This window comes from Bombus huntii, chromosome 3, assembly GCF_024542735.1.
Source record: "Bombus huntii isolate Logan2020A chromosome 3, iyBomHunt1.1, whole genome shotgun sequence".
Lineage (NCBI taxonomy): Eukaryota > Metazoa > Arthropoda > Insecta > Hymenoptera > Apidae > Bombus > Bombus huntii.
Genome location: NC_066240.1, coordinates 18211501 through 18227828, shown reverse-complemented (window position 1 = coordinate 18227828; position 16328 = coordinate 18211501). Strand labels below are relative to the sequence as shown.

Sequence of the window (16328 nt, the reverse complement as noted above, 5' to 3'; positions counted from 1 at the left end):
TACCGTTTGAAAACAGGAAAGGTAAGAAAGGGAAAAGTAAAGAAAGTATAGAAACGGAGGGGAGGAGGTTAAACAAAGAGAGAAAGATACGATAAAAGAAAGAGAAGAAAGCGGAGGATACCATTTGGAGGAAAATGAAAGAGATGGGATGTCGAGAGTGGAGTTTCTATATGTACAGCGAGTACATGCCGCGAAATGGGATACATATGTATATGTACGTGCTGTATATCTTCTTTATGGCAACCATTAACATATTTTTTGCTGTGCGTATTACCATACAATAGTGGCGCAAATATTACAACTTATGGTCGTAAATCAAAGCGGGGGGAGGGGTGGCCTGGAAGACGAAATGCTGGGAAAGGAAGGGAAGAGAACGGAAATAGGAATGGGGAATAGGAACAAGAATGGGAACGGGAATGGAAGAGAGAAAAAAAAAAGAGCGAGCACCGGAGAAAGAGAGAAGGAGGGAAAGAGCTAAGGGGGGAGTTAACGTTAGGTATAGCAGAAACCAGGCTGTCCCGGTGAAGCTTGGTAAAATAAGTCAATTCGTTCGTTTCCATCGTGGACAAGACATCGAGAGTCGAGAATACGTTGGTAGTGATTGTACATACAAGGTCGTTGACACCAGGACTACATCGCCAAACGAATATCCGATAAACGAGGATATAATGTTTGCATAACGGTCAAAGTTACATCGCGTAGAAGCAAAGCAAACGTCAGGAATGTAAAGACTCGGTAAAGTGTTGATAGTCGACGTTTCGCAAAGTATGTATTTCTTTCCACGAGAATTATGAAACGCGCGAGTTACCGATCATCGGGAGAAAAGAGCACGTATTATCTCGCGTAGTCATAACCACGGCGAAACGTACGAACGAGGCACGTTCTTCCTCACGCTATCTTCCCTATTTTTCGTTTCGTTTCCTTTTGTTAGCGATGAAAGGTGTATCGACGTTATTTCGTCTCTGGTATGGTCGGACGACTATGCTACGCGCATATTCTTCGTTCGTATTCTCCAGCGCATTAAAACGGAAACGTTGGAGAAATTTCAGATAATGTTCAATAGTAAATTAAGATATAATAACTTTCGTGAAAGTTGTACGCCGGCAAGGAGATGGAAAAGAAGAAAAAGTCGGTGGAGGTAGTGGGACGAGGGGGGTAGGGAACTCCATTAACTTTTATTTCTCCGGGAAAGTAACTTTACCCCCTCCTGTATTTCCCCTCCGTCCCCGCCTAAGACGACCACCCATCGCCTCCCTCGTCCTCCGTCTGTTCGTTCCACCATTCCTCTCATCCCTCTGCCGCTTCACCTCGTTCACATCCCATCGTCGTTTTGCGTTCGCTGCTGCCTGCCTCCTCCACCTTCTCCACCTCCACCTCCTACACCTCCACCACCGCCATCTCTTCCTCCTCCTCATTCTCCTGCCGGGTTTTCCTCCACCATCGTCGCTGCCACCACCACCCCCACCACCATCACCACCACCACCACCACCGCCGTCGCCGCCACCACCACCACCACCACCACCACCACCACCACACCACCGCCACCACCACCACCACCACCACCACCGCCACCACCACCACCACCACCACCACCACCACTACCACCACTACCGCCGCCACCAGCACCACCATCTCCACCAGCAGCCCTTTCTCATCCATTTCAACCGCTCCTCCCGCCTCTCGAACCTTCGCCTTCGTCTCTTTCGGCAATTCGTCCCGCTTCTTCGAGAGGATTCCCCTCCGTTTCCTTGTCGTGGCTGGCCCCTCGGCTGCCGCGCGGTACCCGATCTCCTCGCCGAGCACCTCGCAATCCCCGCTCTCACACCGCCGCCGGTACACCTCTTGGTACTCTTCGGTGCCTCGGTGCACCGATGAAACTTTGTAAAGCGACTTAGTCAAACTTTAATAAATTCCTTCGTAGAGTTTCAAAGCGGTTCTACGCGGGATTGCAAATGATTACGTTTACTCGCGCGCGCGCAGCCCGAATCTTGGCTAGGCTTTTAGTCTCTCCCTCTCTCTCTCTCTCTCTCTTTTTCTCTCGTCCCCATTTCTGCCCGCTCCATCGTACTTTATCTTTCGCCGATCGAGCACAATCGAAAAAGAATTTTATTTACGTCCGTAAGAGATCGAAGCGAGATCGCTGGACGCCAGTGGAAGTAGCGACGATGACGCGACGATGACGCGACATACAGACGATCGAACGGACAATAGCCACTCGAAAAAGACAAGCGTTCGAGCTTTCGAACACGTTACGATGCGTCGTCGCGACTATCGTGACTGGGTGGCCCGCTGGTAGTAGCGATGTTTTGAAACGCGAAAGAACCGCTCGTTTCGAAAAATCAGAAAGTACCAGTGTCTAGTTGGAAGAGACTGGAACAGTCCGACGCGATACGAAACGATCGGATCGAGTCGCGAATACGCATTCCCATGGCAACGATCTCGATCAGATAGGAACTAGCAGAACAGAGAACGGAGAACGATCTAGATAATGTATTCGATACAGGTAATATATAGCGCTCCAGATACAATATTTATGTCTCGATGTATTTTGCTAGCAATCCATTATTCATTCCGTAGCGGTGAATAAGCATTTCAGAGTATCGTATCGTGTTTGTACTGACGACGTTCGGGGCTCTACGCGTCTTGCGTGCTTCTTACGTGGTACGAATCGGGCTTTTCAAATCGCGATTTTCGAATCTGTGGCACAAATTTTCTATACGGCTGCCGACAGCGTCGAAACTAATCTCGTTACACGTTTCGTTCGACTTTGCGCGTTTAACGCTTTTCGTCTCTTCCGATCGAAAACGGGACGCGAAAGATCGTCGGGACATGAAAATTTTGTACCCGATTGGCGCTCGATCCGTTGCGATTCGGACCGAAGAATAGGTCATCAAAGTCACAACGTGTGCATCGTTAAGAGTGTGCGCGCGCATAATGGTGGAGGGGATGTAGATAGATAAGTAGAAGGGGGAGGAGAAAAAGGAGAAAGAGGAGAGAAAGATGTAGAAAAGCAGAGAGAAAAGCTAAGAACCGTCCGATCCACAGGGTAGACAAGATTCACACTTGTTGCTCCCTTCTTGGCTGTGTACAGTGAAAAGCCCGTTTATCCGAAGAATTTCCTGCGGTCAAAAGGTCACGTGGTTATGGTGCACGATCTCCTCTTCCCTCGCCATTATTCGTTTCTTCTTTCGCACGCTTCTCTCTTTCTTTCTTCTCCCTTTACCCGTTTTTCGTTCCGCATTTCCCTCGCTTGTCTTTTTCTGCGCCCTCGCCGTCGTTGCTTCTTCTCCTCAGTTGTCGTCCCCTTCGAATTTTCCTTCGAATAAAATTTGTCCATTGAATCCGTTCTATTTCCGCGTGGAGTATTCAAACGGAGAACAGCCGAGCACCTCGAAAGGAGAAAGAGAAAAAAAGAGAGAAAAAAAGAATTAGAAGGTAGGAACTCCGGAGAAACAGATCGCGGGAACAGAGAAACGTTCGCTTACCGTGACTGGTAATAAGAGATCTACGCGAGATAAGCGGACGCTCGCGTAATAAGTAAAACCGGTTTAAGAGACCGTCGACGATAATACGAATCGACGTATACACGGGACAAAGATGAAACGCATTTGCGAGTTGCGAGTTGCGAGTTGCGCGATTCACCTCGACGCGTTGTGGTGGAACTAAAAGGGTTGGAGGTGGTACTTCTCGAAGCGGGGGGGGGGGGCCGGGACACAGGGGTACGTGGTGCGCGAGACAGGGTGTAGAGCAAGGAGCACGAGGAACGGGGCACGGGACGCGGGATACGGGGCACGGGGCACGGGGCAACGGAGTACCGAGCGGCGCGTGGAACGAGTAGGGAAACGGGAAAGTGCAAACATATGGTAAAAAAAGAAGAGAAACACGTTGAACGACGAAAAGAGAAACTCACCACACAGCGCGATAAGCCTGGGGCGATTATCAGCTGTGCAAACGTTCGCTCAAAGGAATTTGTAAAATCAACATTTGTCCAAGATGTTGAAGAACATGTTTAATGAATCTCCGAAGCAGCGAGAGCATCGTAGATACTTAATAACGTCTGGCAGTTGATTTTCGTACTTGATTACGCTGTTCGATGTGATCGACATTGGAAACAACGATTTCCGACAACGGCAGCACGCTGTCTCGTTTTTTTGGAACGAAATGGCGCGGCGCGGCGCAGCGGCGGTAGACCGTCCCGCGAGAGAATATCGATTCGGCTGCCGGCGACGGAGCGTGCGGTTTCTTCGTAAAACTCTTTTAGTCGGCTGCCTCCAGATTTTCCTTCTTTCGACGAAAATTAAAAACTGACGCTTTAACAGCGTTCTCCTCTCCCCCCCCCCTCCCTTCCATTTTTGCTTTTCACTTTCTTTTCTTTTTTGGTTCCTATACCGTTGATTACGCGGGTATAACGAAGATTCACACAGTTTGCTGTGTAAGCAACATCGAGTAACATGGGCGATTAGTTTTGACGACCAAGACTACAAGATCGATCGCGAGGAATTTGCCGTTAAAATCGTAGTTGTCACGGCCGTGTTTCGAACCCGTAACAAACCTCGTACGAGTAAATGTTTCGAGTAGATTGTCGCTTCTCGCGAACGAATACAAATACGCGGGTATATACGTTAATGCGATTGGAATGCCACTGAAATTAAAGCTACCTTTCACGGGAATGTAATGACTCTTTATAAACTCCGACGTAACCCCTGTTTCCTCGGGCCACGCGGCACACTTGGTTGCCATCACACACAGTCGTGTCCTACTTTCTTGGAATATTCGAGTAACCGAGTATCGGTAGATAACGCGCGTTTAACGCGCGTTTAAGCCGTCACGCTGTTACGTCGTCCAATACCGATTCTACTTGCTCTTAGTTGCTTCTTAATTACGTTGTAATCAGTTGTATCGAATCGCGGAAGAGTAGCTTTTAGCAGCTGGTGTTCGTTCTGCGGTTTTCTATTCTCGAACCGGGACAGGATTAGATCGAAACCGAACGTGACATTGATCAATCTCGATACCGCTGCTTGCTTTTCGCTGTTGGATAGAATTTTTTAGCGAGAGAACGTAGAAATAGAAAATCGAGGATATATCATTTCGAGAATATTTGGGAATAAAGAGTAAGTAAAGTTACTGTACGATTCCTTTGATCGTTTGGTTGGAAAAAAAGAAGGGAAACATTGATGCTCCTGCCGCACGCGCACGGTTCCTTTCGTCATCGTTTGACCGCGTGCGCGTCATACGTCGCGAGTCCTCTTTTCTCTATTCGTTGCGCCACCGGCCTCTTTCAATCCTGCACACCATTTCCCTCCGCTCCCTCCGTTCGACAGAAACCCCACTCCCACCTTCTGCTGGCCCCTCTCCATATTTCGAACCGACGACCCCTTTCTTCCACGGTGTAGCGATCACAGCTTGTTAACTGGGCCACAAACCACGAATGTTATTCGTCGCGTGATTCAACGTGATTCTGAAATAAAATCCTACATCGCGTTAGAAACACAACAGGAGAAAGATGTTTAACTAGTAACCGTTTAGAAATCTGGTTAAGCGCGTGATTTAAACCGTCCGAATATATATATATATATATATATATATATATATATAAGTACATATATTTCGATCACAGAATGTCAAACGATTCGTTTTCATTGGAGAAGAAGGGCCTCCTTGTTCATCGTCATTGTTGATCCAATCGAGTCGAATCGCATCCCGGTACATATACGATTATCGTACGATGCGTTGTATCTCACGCGACGCTCCGAGAACACGTTCATTTATAATTATTAAAACGTCCCGAAACGTATAAAAAGTGTGCAACGAATAGAACGCGTGTTAAGAGTTAGAGAAGATCGACGAACGGGATCGAAAAATAGGCATCTAGGAAAGGGCGAACAAATTGCTTCTTTGAGATTCGCATCGTCGTTGGGTACATTTATGAAAATCTTCGTTTATACCGTTTAACGATTTTCTCGTACGTTGAATCATCGTTATTCGTCTTCTAAAAATGTTCGCAATTGGGTGGTCGTGTATCGTGTGACGTCGTATCGTCTCGTGTCGTGTCGTGTCGTGTCGTGCCGTTGCATTGTATCCTTTAGCAATATACAAGCAGGGGGCGCGCGAGTCTGCTCCCCTGTCGAAAGATATATCCCCACTATCGAAGCGTGCCACAAAATGAACCTCCCTTCAATCATTCCCGCGCCGGCCGCCGCGAGGAGCGCGCGTCGTTTTGCCACGCTGTCACTAGTTACGCCACGAGTCGAATATTTTGTGTATGTTGCGCAGCGATCTGTATTTTGGTTACGTGTTATGTTTCGGTAAAGTCATCGTGTACATGTTTTTCTATATCAATGCAACGTAACAGAGAACACGCGTGGTGATGTGAGAACGTGTTGCTTGTCAAGTGTCGACGTGTGCATCGAAACGGTTGTGTGACGAAGAATCGTCGAATTAAATCGTCTCGTTTCTATCTTTTCGTTTTGGTCGCGCTTTTTCCTTTTTTTTTTTTTTTAACAAATCTTTCTCACTTCCGAGCGAAGTCACTCTTACAGAAAAGGGGCTGTGTTTTAAAAGAGAAGAATTCATCGTGATAACATTAACGTGGTTAACCGGCGGTGGCACGCTCTGCACGTTGCACGTGCATACGATAACCTGGATCTCGTCCTGACGACGAGTCGGTCCGTCTCATCGGTAAGTCATCGATCTCAATATTGGTAACCGGTATGTTACCTTTCTCGCGTACGAAAATTCTTGGGTTTCGTCGTCGAACCGTGGGATTGGAATCAAATTTGTACATCGTCAAGCTAAGATTTGTTATTTTTGGAAACGATCGTATTTGCTTTCGAAATACGTACTATGCTCGAGGTAAACTCGGAACGCCATCTGTCGGGCGATGATTCAACTTTATGAACGACGCCGATTCTAATATTCAGAGAATTAACACCGATCGTGGGATTTTCAAGTTATTCAACAGTCGTCCGATTCAACAACGAGAAAGCACGCTTCGCGCGTTATAGCCATTCGTTTACCGGTGAAATTCTATTTTCAACAGTAATAAGATTATAATTAACGTTCGTTTGCGTTTCGCTGTATCTATTCTAGGCCAGAGAGATTCAAATATAACCAAAATAATTTATGGCCATACGAAAATGTACTATTTTCTTCGGTTTGTTGAAGGAGGGGAGTGGGGATGTTTAACGACGTTATTCAGGAGAAATTAGAAGAAACGAGGAGGTACGAATTACAAATGGTAGTAATGTTGAGTATGAGGAGGGCAAATGGCGGAGTGGGGGGAGGGGATTGGAACGGGGAACAGGTTTAACATCGGTTATATACGCCGAGTAAGAGACTCGTTCGTGTACGTACGTCTATTGGATCTCTTGCTTTCGCTTTGCTCTTCCGTTTTCTTACTTTAGATAACTCCCCTCCCTCTCCCCATTCCCATCCTCGCCTCCTTTTTCTTCTCCAGGTTTTAGCTATTCTCCGCGTTGTTACTTGCAAAAACAGCTTTCGAATTCGATCAGGTGGAAAATCGAAATATTACTCCAGGCAGAAAGGATCGAAAATTCGATACGTCGTTTGATTTTTTTCCCTAACGATAAAATAACGAACGAAACAAGGAAACCAACGAGAGTCGTTAATCGGACTAATATCGTTTGTCGAAATCGACAGATTCGCGAGGGCGTTTTCATTTCGGCCCGATCTAACTTTCTTGTTCGTGTCTCTTACGTTACTGTCTTCCTATCTATCTACCTACCAATAAACCAACCAACCAACCAACCTACCTACCTACCTACCTACCTACCTATCTACCTATCTACCTACCTACCTACCTACCTACCTACCTACCTACCTACCTACCTACCTACCTACCTACCTACCTACCTATCTACCTACCTACCTACCTACCTACCTACCTACCTACCTACCTATCTACCTACCTACCTACCTACCTACCTACCTACCTACCTGCTTGTCTGTCTACCTCCTTGCTTACCTACCTACCTACCTGCTCGCTTTCTTGCTTTCTTGCTTGCCTGCTTGCCTGTCTGTCTGCCTGCCTGCTGTTACTTCTACTGGAAAAAGTAACGTATCGTGCACCTTACCTTCTTCTTTCTCTTTCTACCATCGGCTGTCTTTCATTGCCACTGCTTGCTGTCTACCTTCTTCATTAACGTTATCGACCGTCGAACGATATTGTAATTTCAGTAGGTGTCACTCGTTCGTTTCGATAATCGTCGTTGGATCGAATCGATACAGAAACAACGTCTTTCCTCGATCGGTGCGGTCCTCTCTGTTTCAAATGTTCGTTTACCGGCCCCAGTTGCCGATTTCGTATAGAGTCTAGTCTGGAATTTTGGTCACGATATTAAATCGAGTTACGATCGAGTTTCGTTTCTTCTTTGGGATATAAAACGCGTTACGATGCCATCTGGTCGACTCGTTCGAACGAAAATCGTGGCACGACCCTCCCACGAGAACATAGGCCGTAAGAATCGAAAGTCGTCTTCCAGATGGCGAGGAAAGATGGTGTAAAGAACGAAGAATAGGGAAGGATCGTTTAACATTTTGTCGAATCGTTTAAAAAACGTAAGCAAGGGAAGATGCAAAGGAAAAGAAAGAAAAGTAGGAAAAGTTAGATCGATAATAGAGCGTGGCGAAGGAAAAGAGATTTCGGACAGAGTAAAGTCGAAATAGATGCACGGGTCGATGACCGTGTAGAAACGCGAATAACGCTGTCCCCTAAGAGCGAGCAGGTGGAGGAGACGATGGTGACGATGACAATGACGAGTGTAAGCAGGGGCGGAAGAATCGTAGCGTTACGTCGGACGTTTCACCTATAGGACTTTGACTTTGGGTCCTAAAACTTGGTTGGGTCATGTTTATAGCGGATGCCTATTCGAACGAACGAAACGCCTCGAGGCTTCGTTGTATGCGGTCGTAAAAATCTGTATAGGTAGACATTTGATCGCTTGGGCACAGAGAGTTGGTCGGAACGTCGGTCCGTTCGAACACGCATTCACAGCCGTAGAAAAAATTCCCGTGCAGCGTAAAAATCAATTCGCTCGATGTTTACGATTTGATGGGACGTAACGTTTCCGTCGCGTGTAATTCAGCGAATTGGAGACGAGTGGAAGCGACCGTTGGGAACGCGGAAGCACGAAGATTTCGTGTGCTTTTACTCGTGGTGCGAAACATCGAACGAATGGAATCGACGAAGCTACGCTTGTCGAGGCCATTGACCGATAGAAGGGAGGAAGGAAGGAAGGAAGGACGCGCGTGTCCCGTCGCGGAAAGGATACCGAGACGGGGTTGACAAATTGCGGATATTTCGCGAGAATCTCCTCGCGGATTGATCGTAGAAATAGAATGGCGGCCTCTACCGATCGCGTTAATATGGTTACGAGCGTGAGAAATAGTAACGTAAGAGATAAGTCGTAAGAAATGTTATCGGCCGAACGGAAAACTTTCTTAAACGACTCGACGAACGAATTCGACGTTGGTGCACGCAAATCGATACAAATATTTCGTCTGTTTCAGAGAAACGAGAGTCTGGATTTTTCGTTGAACGTTCCGCAGCATCATCACTCGACGTCGTACCATCACAATACCTACGCCATGGCTGATCAAGTAAGTTCGATAATATTCCGCCTCGATTCTATGGCGTTGTATTTATGGCGGGATTGGACGCGCTTCTTCTCCGCTTTGATAAAGTAGACAGTCACGGTGCCTGTGGTGGAGCGAAGCGAAACTGAACCGCGGAGAGAGACGGAAAGTTGCGAGAACCCCTCGACGAGAAGAGCGTCCGTTCGATATTTTAACCGCGAAAGTTGTTGGGATTAATAAGCCGTTGGAAATTGGGCAACGAAATTCGACTGTCGGGAAGAAGACTCTCGTACCCTGTTCGAATATCTGGCCGTGGTTACGTGCTGGACGGTTGAGGGTATGGGTGCCAGTGCAGGTGCAAACGGGTGGGGGCGGAGACGCGTGGGAGTGGAGGGCTCGGGTTGCGACCGCGGGCCGCGGACCATGGGCCACGGGCCACAGGCACCAGCCGTCTTCGTATATACATACATGGGGAACGAAGGGAGCGAATGAGAATAGGAGCGCGGTCCAAGGGGGTAGGAAAGATGGGACGACTATCTTGGTTAGGCCGGATAGGCAGAGGACGCGAAGCTGGCGGTGGCGGCGGCGGTGGCGGCAGCGGCGACGGGGTTGGGAATGGGAACGGGAACAGGCATGGGTACGGGCACGGTTACTGGGTAGGGTACGGGGGCAGGAGTGTCGAACGGGTGGGAAGGGTATAGGGCGGGAGGAGAATAGAGGAGAGGAGAGATAGAGGAAGAGGAGGAGGAGGAGGAGGAGGAGGAGGAGGAGGGGTGTAGAGAGAAAGAAAAGTTTGGAACCGGTGCGCGGTGGAGGAAGAAGATGGATAGACGCGCGTAGTCGATTCGGAGATGGAAAGGGAGGAGGATGAGAAGGAGGAGGCCGTGGAAGCGGAGGAGGAGGAGGAGGTGGTGGTGCGCGGGAGTAGGAGTAGAAGTAGAAGGTGTAGGAGTAGTTGAAATAGGACGGGTACGGGTACGGGTACGGGTACGCGTACACACGGGCGGCGTCGGGACGTTACGGGGCGAAGCGCGGTGAAAAGGGACAGGGGAGAGAAGAGAGAGGCGAGAGCGAAACGATAGAGTAAGAGAAACATCGCGAGGTAAGGGGTAACGCTCGCGATGGGCACGGCGAGGGAAGAGAGGCAGAGGTGTACTCGATCAATAGGCAAGTACGTTCCTTCAAAGGAAAATTCCTGATGCTATTAAATCCAATTTAAAAACTTTTATTCCCCGTGTCCCGACGCGCTCTACACGGCAAATGTATTTTCCTCCGTTCCCCGCTCCGAAACGCTAATAAATCGCTGAAAGGATTTCAAACGATACGACGACGATGCTCTCTCTCTCTCTCTCTCTCTCTCTCTCTCTCTCAATCTCTCTCTTCTATAAGCCTCTCTGCCGTGGGTATTACGTTGATCGAACAGACTATGCGGAAGCCCGATTAAACAGAAGCAACCAGCCATGCGGACGCGCGATGTCCTACGTTCCGAATCGGCGATCGTACTCCTCGAATCACCGATTAAAATGTCCAGTTTGTTGCTCTCCTTCGTAGACGTTTCACACTCCCAGTTTCGGTGATGAAGATTTCGACATCCCGGCTATCCATTCGCACTCGCATCAGCAGCATCAACATCAACAGCAGCAGCAGCCGCAGCAACAGCAGCAACACCAGTCGCAGCAGCAGCAGCCTCAGGCTCAATCTCAGCACGATCCGATGCACGGTTACCAAACGCAGGTAAATTTCATCCAAGACGAGACAAAAGTTTCGCAGGGGATGAAATGTGTATAGTACGCGAGCCTTCCACTTTTACGGATTCGTTCGAATGATCAGCACCGTTCGAATGGCTTTCGCAGATGATGCAAACCGGCAACGTGCAACAGTCTGCGGATGGGTTGAATCTCGATCCGGGTGGATATCAACAATCTCTTTATCTACAGCAGGACCACTCGATGCAGCAGTCGATGAACGTTAGGTGAGTCGGAGTCGTAATCGGATCCGCGTGCGATTTAGATAACGGATGAGATAACCTTGCCACTGAAGCAGAATCGGCGCGCGATCGCCAATTCCATTCTCGAATCCGCAAGAAACGATCCTCGTTAACTATCATCTACAAACATCTTTTTCTTCGATGTTTTCTGGTAGCTCGACGTATAGTAACTCGCAGGGTTCGTATGCGAGCATGAATTCTCCGCGGCAACAGCATGGAAATCAGCAAATAATGTTGCTTCAACAGCAGCAACAGCAACAGCAACAGGCACAGATGCAACAACATATGCAATACATGCATACTCAACAGCAGCAGCAGCAACAACAACAACAGCAGCAGCAACAGCAACAACAGCAGTTGCAACAACAAATACAATATAGGAGTCCAACGGGTGGTAGTCCATCCGCGATACAATCAAGCACGATCCCCGAAGCAAACAACAATACTACGACTAGCGAAGATAGCGACGACAGTACACCTCATTCCGGAATGGTGAGTTTTAGTCGATCGATTGGCACGCATCTCGAATCTGACCGATCATGTATAAACAACGAACGAATGTGGCACGATTCGCGGTCGTTTGTCCAGATTACCGGTATTAAACGACCCTCACCGGAACCGACCGACGTTGCAGCAAAAAATCAAAGGAAACCAAAATCGCAGAAAAAGAAGAAGAAAAGAGATCCCAACGAACCGCAAAAGTGAGCATTCTTTTTACTTTTCTTTCTTTCTTTCTTTCTTTCTTTCTTTCTTTTTCGCCGAGCTCTTTGGCGTAGTAGCGCGCGTGCGCTATAATAGATCCGGAAAGTAGCCAGATCGAATCGAATCTAGTTTCGGAAAACGAGAAACACCACGATAAAGAACGTTCGAAAGATCGATTAGATCGTTCTTCGTCAAAAATTTATGCGCTCTCCTGCCATCGTCGTATTAGACACGTGCTATCTATTTTACAGGCCCGTCTCGGCGTACGCTCTGTTCTTCAGAGATACCCAAGCTGCGATAAAAGGACAAAATCCAAATGCGAGCTTCGGCGAAGTTTCCAAGATCGTCGCTTCGATGTGGGATGCGTTGGAGACCGAGCATAAGAACGTGAGTACTCGCGAAACATAATTTTCTTCCTTCTTCTTTCTGCTGCTTCGTTCCTCGTCCTCGTGAAATTCATTTGAGAAAAGCGAGCGTGGACTACGTTATAGAAATTTCGGTTTCATCTCGACCGTTGTGTACAAAGAAATTTATATTTATGTAGGTTTACAAGAAGAAGACTGAAGCAGCGAAAAAGGAATATCTGCAGGCACTCGCGGCGTACAGAGCGTCTCTGGTTAGCAAGGGTGCGGCCGAAAACGAACAACAGCATCCGCAACAGCAACCGCAACAACAGCCATCGCCGCAACAGCAACAAGTTCAATATACGGCGTATGGTAGTTACGCCGGGAACGGAACACCGGGAAACGTCTCGTATCAGGTGTATAGTCCGCAGCCTCAACCTTCTTCGCCTCAGCAACAACATCCGCATCCTCATCCGCATCAACAGCTTCAACATCATCAGCAACCCGCGCAACAAATGCAAATAAAAAAATCTCCCCACCATTTAACCATGCCAGGAAACTCGCAGCAGCAACAAACGCAACAGGTAATCGTCTTTCTTCGTCCGTTTGTCACCTCTTTCTATTTTCTTAGTCTTAAACTCTTAGTCTTCTAGTCTTAAAACTTGGCTACCATTCTCTTCTTTGTATACTTTTCTTTCAGACTATGATGACTACATCGATGGCTCCAACCCATATTTCGCAACAACAACCATCGCAACAGCAGCAGCATATTCAGCAACAGTACATGCAGGTCAGCAGCGATGTGAATTCATTTTCTTTTTTTCGCATCTCTTTTCTCCTCGACGATCATTTTCTTCTTCGTTTATATTTCTGTCTCGATTCGTCCTCCCACGCTTTCATCGTATTCATCCTTTTTGCCACTTTTAATTCATTTCCGTTCGAATGTGCTTAACGCGTAAAAAGCCGCGACAAGCGCAAAGAAAACAGCAACGATATTTCATACCGCGATGCTGCCAGTTGTCAGCAACAGCGCCAGGCAGCAGCGAGTACGAGTATGTTACCACGAGGCAAATTGAACAGTAGAATACGTACGTTTTCGCAGATGCCGCAACAGCAAGTGCAGCAAGTACCGCAACAATCGCAGCAACATCATCAGCAACAGCAGCAACCGTCGCAACAGCAACAGCAGCAGCAGCAGCAAATGATACATTCGAACCCAACGAAGAGCGATTCTTTGTCGAGTTCACCGTCGGCAGTGAACTCTGTAACTCAGGCTGCGAACATGGCTGTTCAAAGACCGACGTCGAACGCTTGTATACGTCACGGATGCCCGAACCCCGCCGTAGCAAACAGCGAATGGGAGGACGAGTATTGCAGCAACGAATGCGTGGTCAGCCATTGCAGAGACGTGTTCACCACGTGGGTATCATCGAACCAAAATCCACAACAGAACTTCTCGACCGTAAAATAAGGACGACGGGCCGAGCTGGGTGAAACGCAGCGATCGTTTAAAATGTTTCCTACCGTTTGTTGTAGTCGCGGAACACGAATATACCTGATGTTCAAAGCGTGATCCGATTCGATATCTTTTGTACATATGTCCATCGTACAGATAGTCACACACGCACGCACACATACATACATACATACATATACACATACGTGCGCGCACACACATACATACACAAGGTTTCGCGTTAAATCAAAAGACGAACGACCGGAGGATAAAGACCGCGCTAAGCGAATCGCTACACAGATCTCTAAGTTTCGTTTGAAAGACTGCGTGCGTCGCAGCACGATGCCCGTCAACGTGGATATATATATTGCCGTTTCACTTTTCCACTGACTACGTTTTTCACGCGAGGACGAGCAACGTAGCTGCGTAATCGCGAAAGAGTATTAGTATCGCCAAAGTATAGCAACCGACAAGATCATCGGGTTGCAGTTCGAGGGAATCGATCTCGTTATTGCGCGTTTACCGATCGCGCGAAACGTTCACGTGCCGCATACACACTATCGAAAACGAGAAGTAACGATGAATCGCGCGCGACCGTAAACCAAGTTGCATTCCTTGAACGTCTAGTTAGGGACCGTTTAACGATAGATAACAGTAATTTCGTAGAAGTATATTCGCAAACGTTAGGATACGTCTATTCCATACTGAATTCGCATAGGTGCGCCACGCCGTGTCGAAACGTGGTAGAAACGAAAAGCAAGTATTTGCCTGCTGATCGAACTGTGGTTGACAACTCGTTTATAATTAATAATCGATGTGAGAACGTGAATGATGAGCGCGAAAAGGAAGACACGGCGAAGAATAGAAGAAGAGCGAGAAAGGACTGGCGGTTGGTAGCCATCAAGAACGAGTGACGCAACTTATTTTTGTATAATTTTACAAAGAAAGAAAAAGTCGCGGAGAAGATTCGTGCAGATGCTAGGGAAGACGTGATCGTTCGACGTGAACAACCGATTCGATTGTTTTGTTCGTTTCTGCTCGCGTATCGTTTCGTTTCGTTGAATCGATATCGATATTGGTATTACGTTCTCAACTGTTGTACGTTCGAATTTGTGGGTACGATCGAAGCAAACGAGTCGACGTTATTTATTTCGAAACACGATAGTTTGTACTGACGCGAGTCTTTAGCCGTTCACGATCGCCGAACAAAGAGTAACTTAATTACGGTTGGAAAATAAAGGTAACCTAACGGGACCTAACCTAAAAGAGCCGATTTTTTTCTTTCGTTGGATTTGTGGGAAAGTACTCGTGTGTGTATACCCTTTCAAATCTTTGTATCTGTTCTCGACGGCGATCTGCACGATTTCCGACTCCAGAAAGAAGTGGGGAATTAGCAAGTTAATATGTTTATATTACGAAAGATCATGTAGCTTTTCCGTGACAGATAGTACTCACGTGCCCATACACGCACGCGCATGTAAACGCGTGGCATTGATAAGTTTTTAAACAATTTTTTTTCTTTGTAACAGTATCCTTGTACATACAACAACAACAACAAAAAAAAAAAAAGAATAATATTCCGTAGATTTATAAGTCGCTACGATGTAAACATAATCTATAGTGTAACATATTGATAATGGCATAACTCACATATACACACATACGTATATAAACCATATATACATGCGCGTGCGCGCGCGCGTATGTGTGCATGTGTGTTGTCTGTGGTATATAAATAAATAAATAAATAATTATATATATGTATATCATATATATATATATAATTTAACAAATGTATATCATATATATATATAATATGATATAGAAATATATGAGTAATATAAATGTAAAAATTAATCGGTGACGTCGTGCATACATGTGTACATAAGTACGTACCTACATATGCATGTATACGTATACGCGACTCACGCCTGTATGTACGTATGTATATATGAATGTGCACACGTAGCAAATGAAGCGACAGCTGCGAATAACTGCGTTGTCGTTATTGAATGTAAACAATCACTGCATAGATGGTTATGAATTGGCCGAATTGGCCGAAACGCGACGATATTTCGCACGCGGCCGAATAACATCGATCCTTGATCCAAAACACGGCGGGTTCGAATTTTTCCAGGGTTAGACGTAATCACGTAAATCTGTATACCGAAGAACAAAAACACAAAAAACAAAGAAAAGACGAAAAGAGAAAAAAGAAAATAAAATTTAGAAGATATCCAACTAA

General features: G+C 46.8%; 1 protein-coding gene across 1 annotated transcript in view; it reads left to right on the top strand.

The window, feature by feature from the left end:
• The window catches only part of LOC126863860 (GATA zinc finger domain-containing protein 10-like), a 23384-nt gene extending 7056 nt beyond the window's left edge, over positions 1-16328 (top strand). Inside the window, exons 3-11 of the mRNA XM_050614510.1 lie at positions 9529-9618; positions 11146-11328; positions 11448-11566; positions 11737-12073; positions 12170-12282; positions 12535-12670; positions 12828-13211; positions 13328-13417; positions 13730-16328. Coding sequence (XP_050470467.1) covers positions 9529-9618; positions 11146-11328; positions 11448-11566; positions 11737-12073; positions 12170-12282; positions 12535-12670; positions 12828-13211; positions 13328-13417; positions 13730-14098 — 1821 coding nt within the window. The 3' untranslated portion in view covers positions 14099-16328. The remainder of the gene's footprint in view (positions 1-9528; positions 9619-11145; positions 11329-11447; positions 11567-11736; positions 12074-12169; positions 12283-12534; positions 12671-12827; positions 13212-13327; positions 13418-13729) is intronic.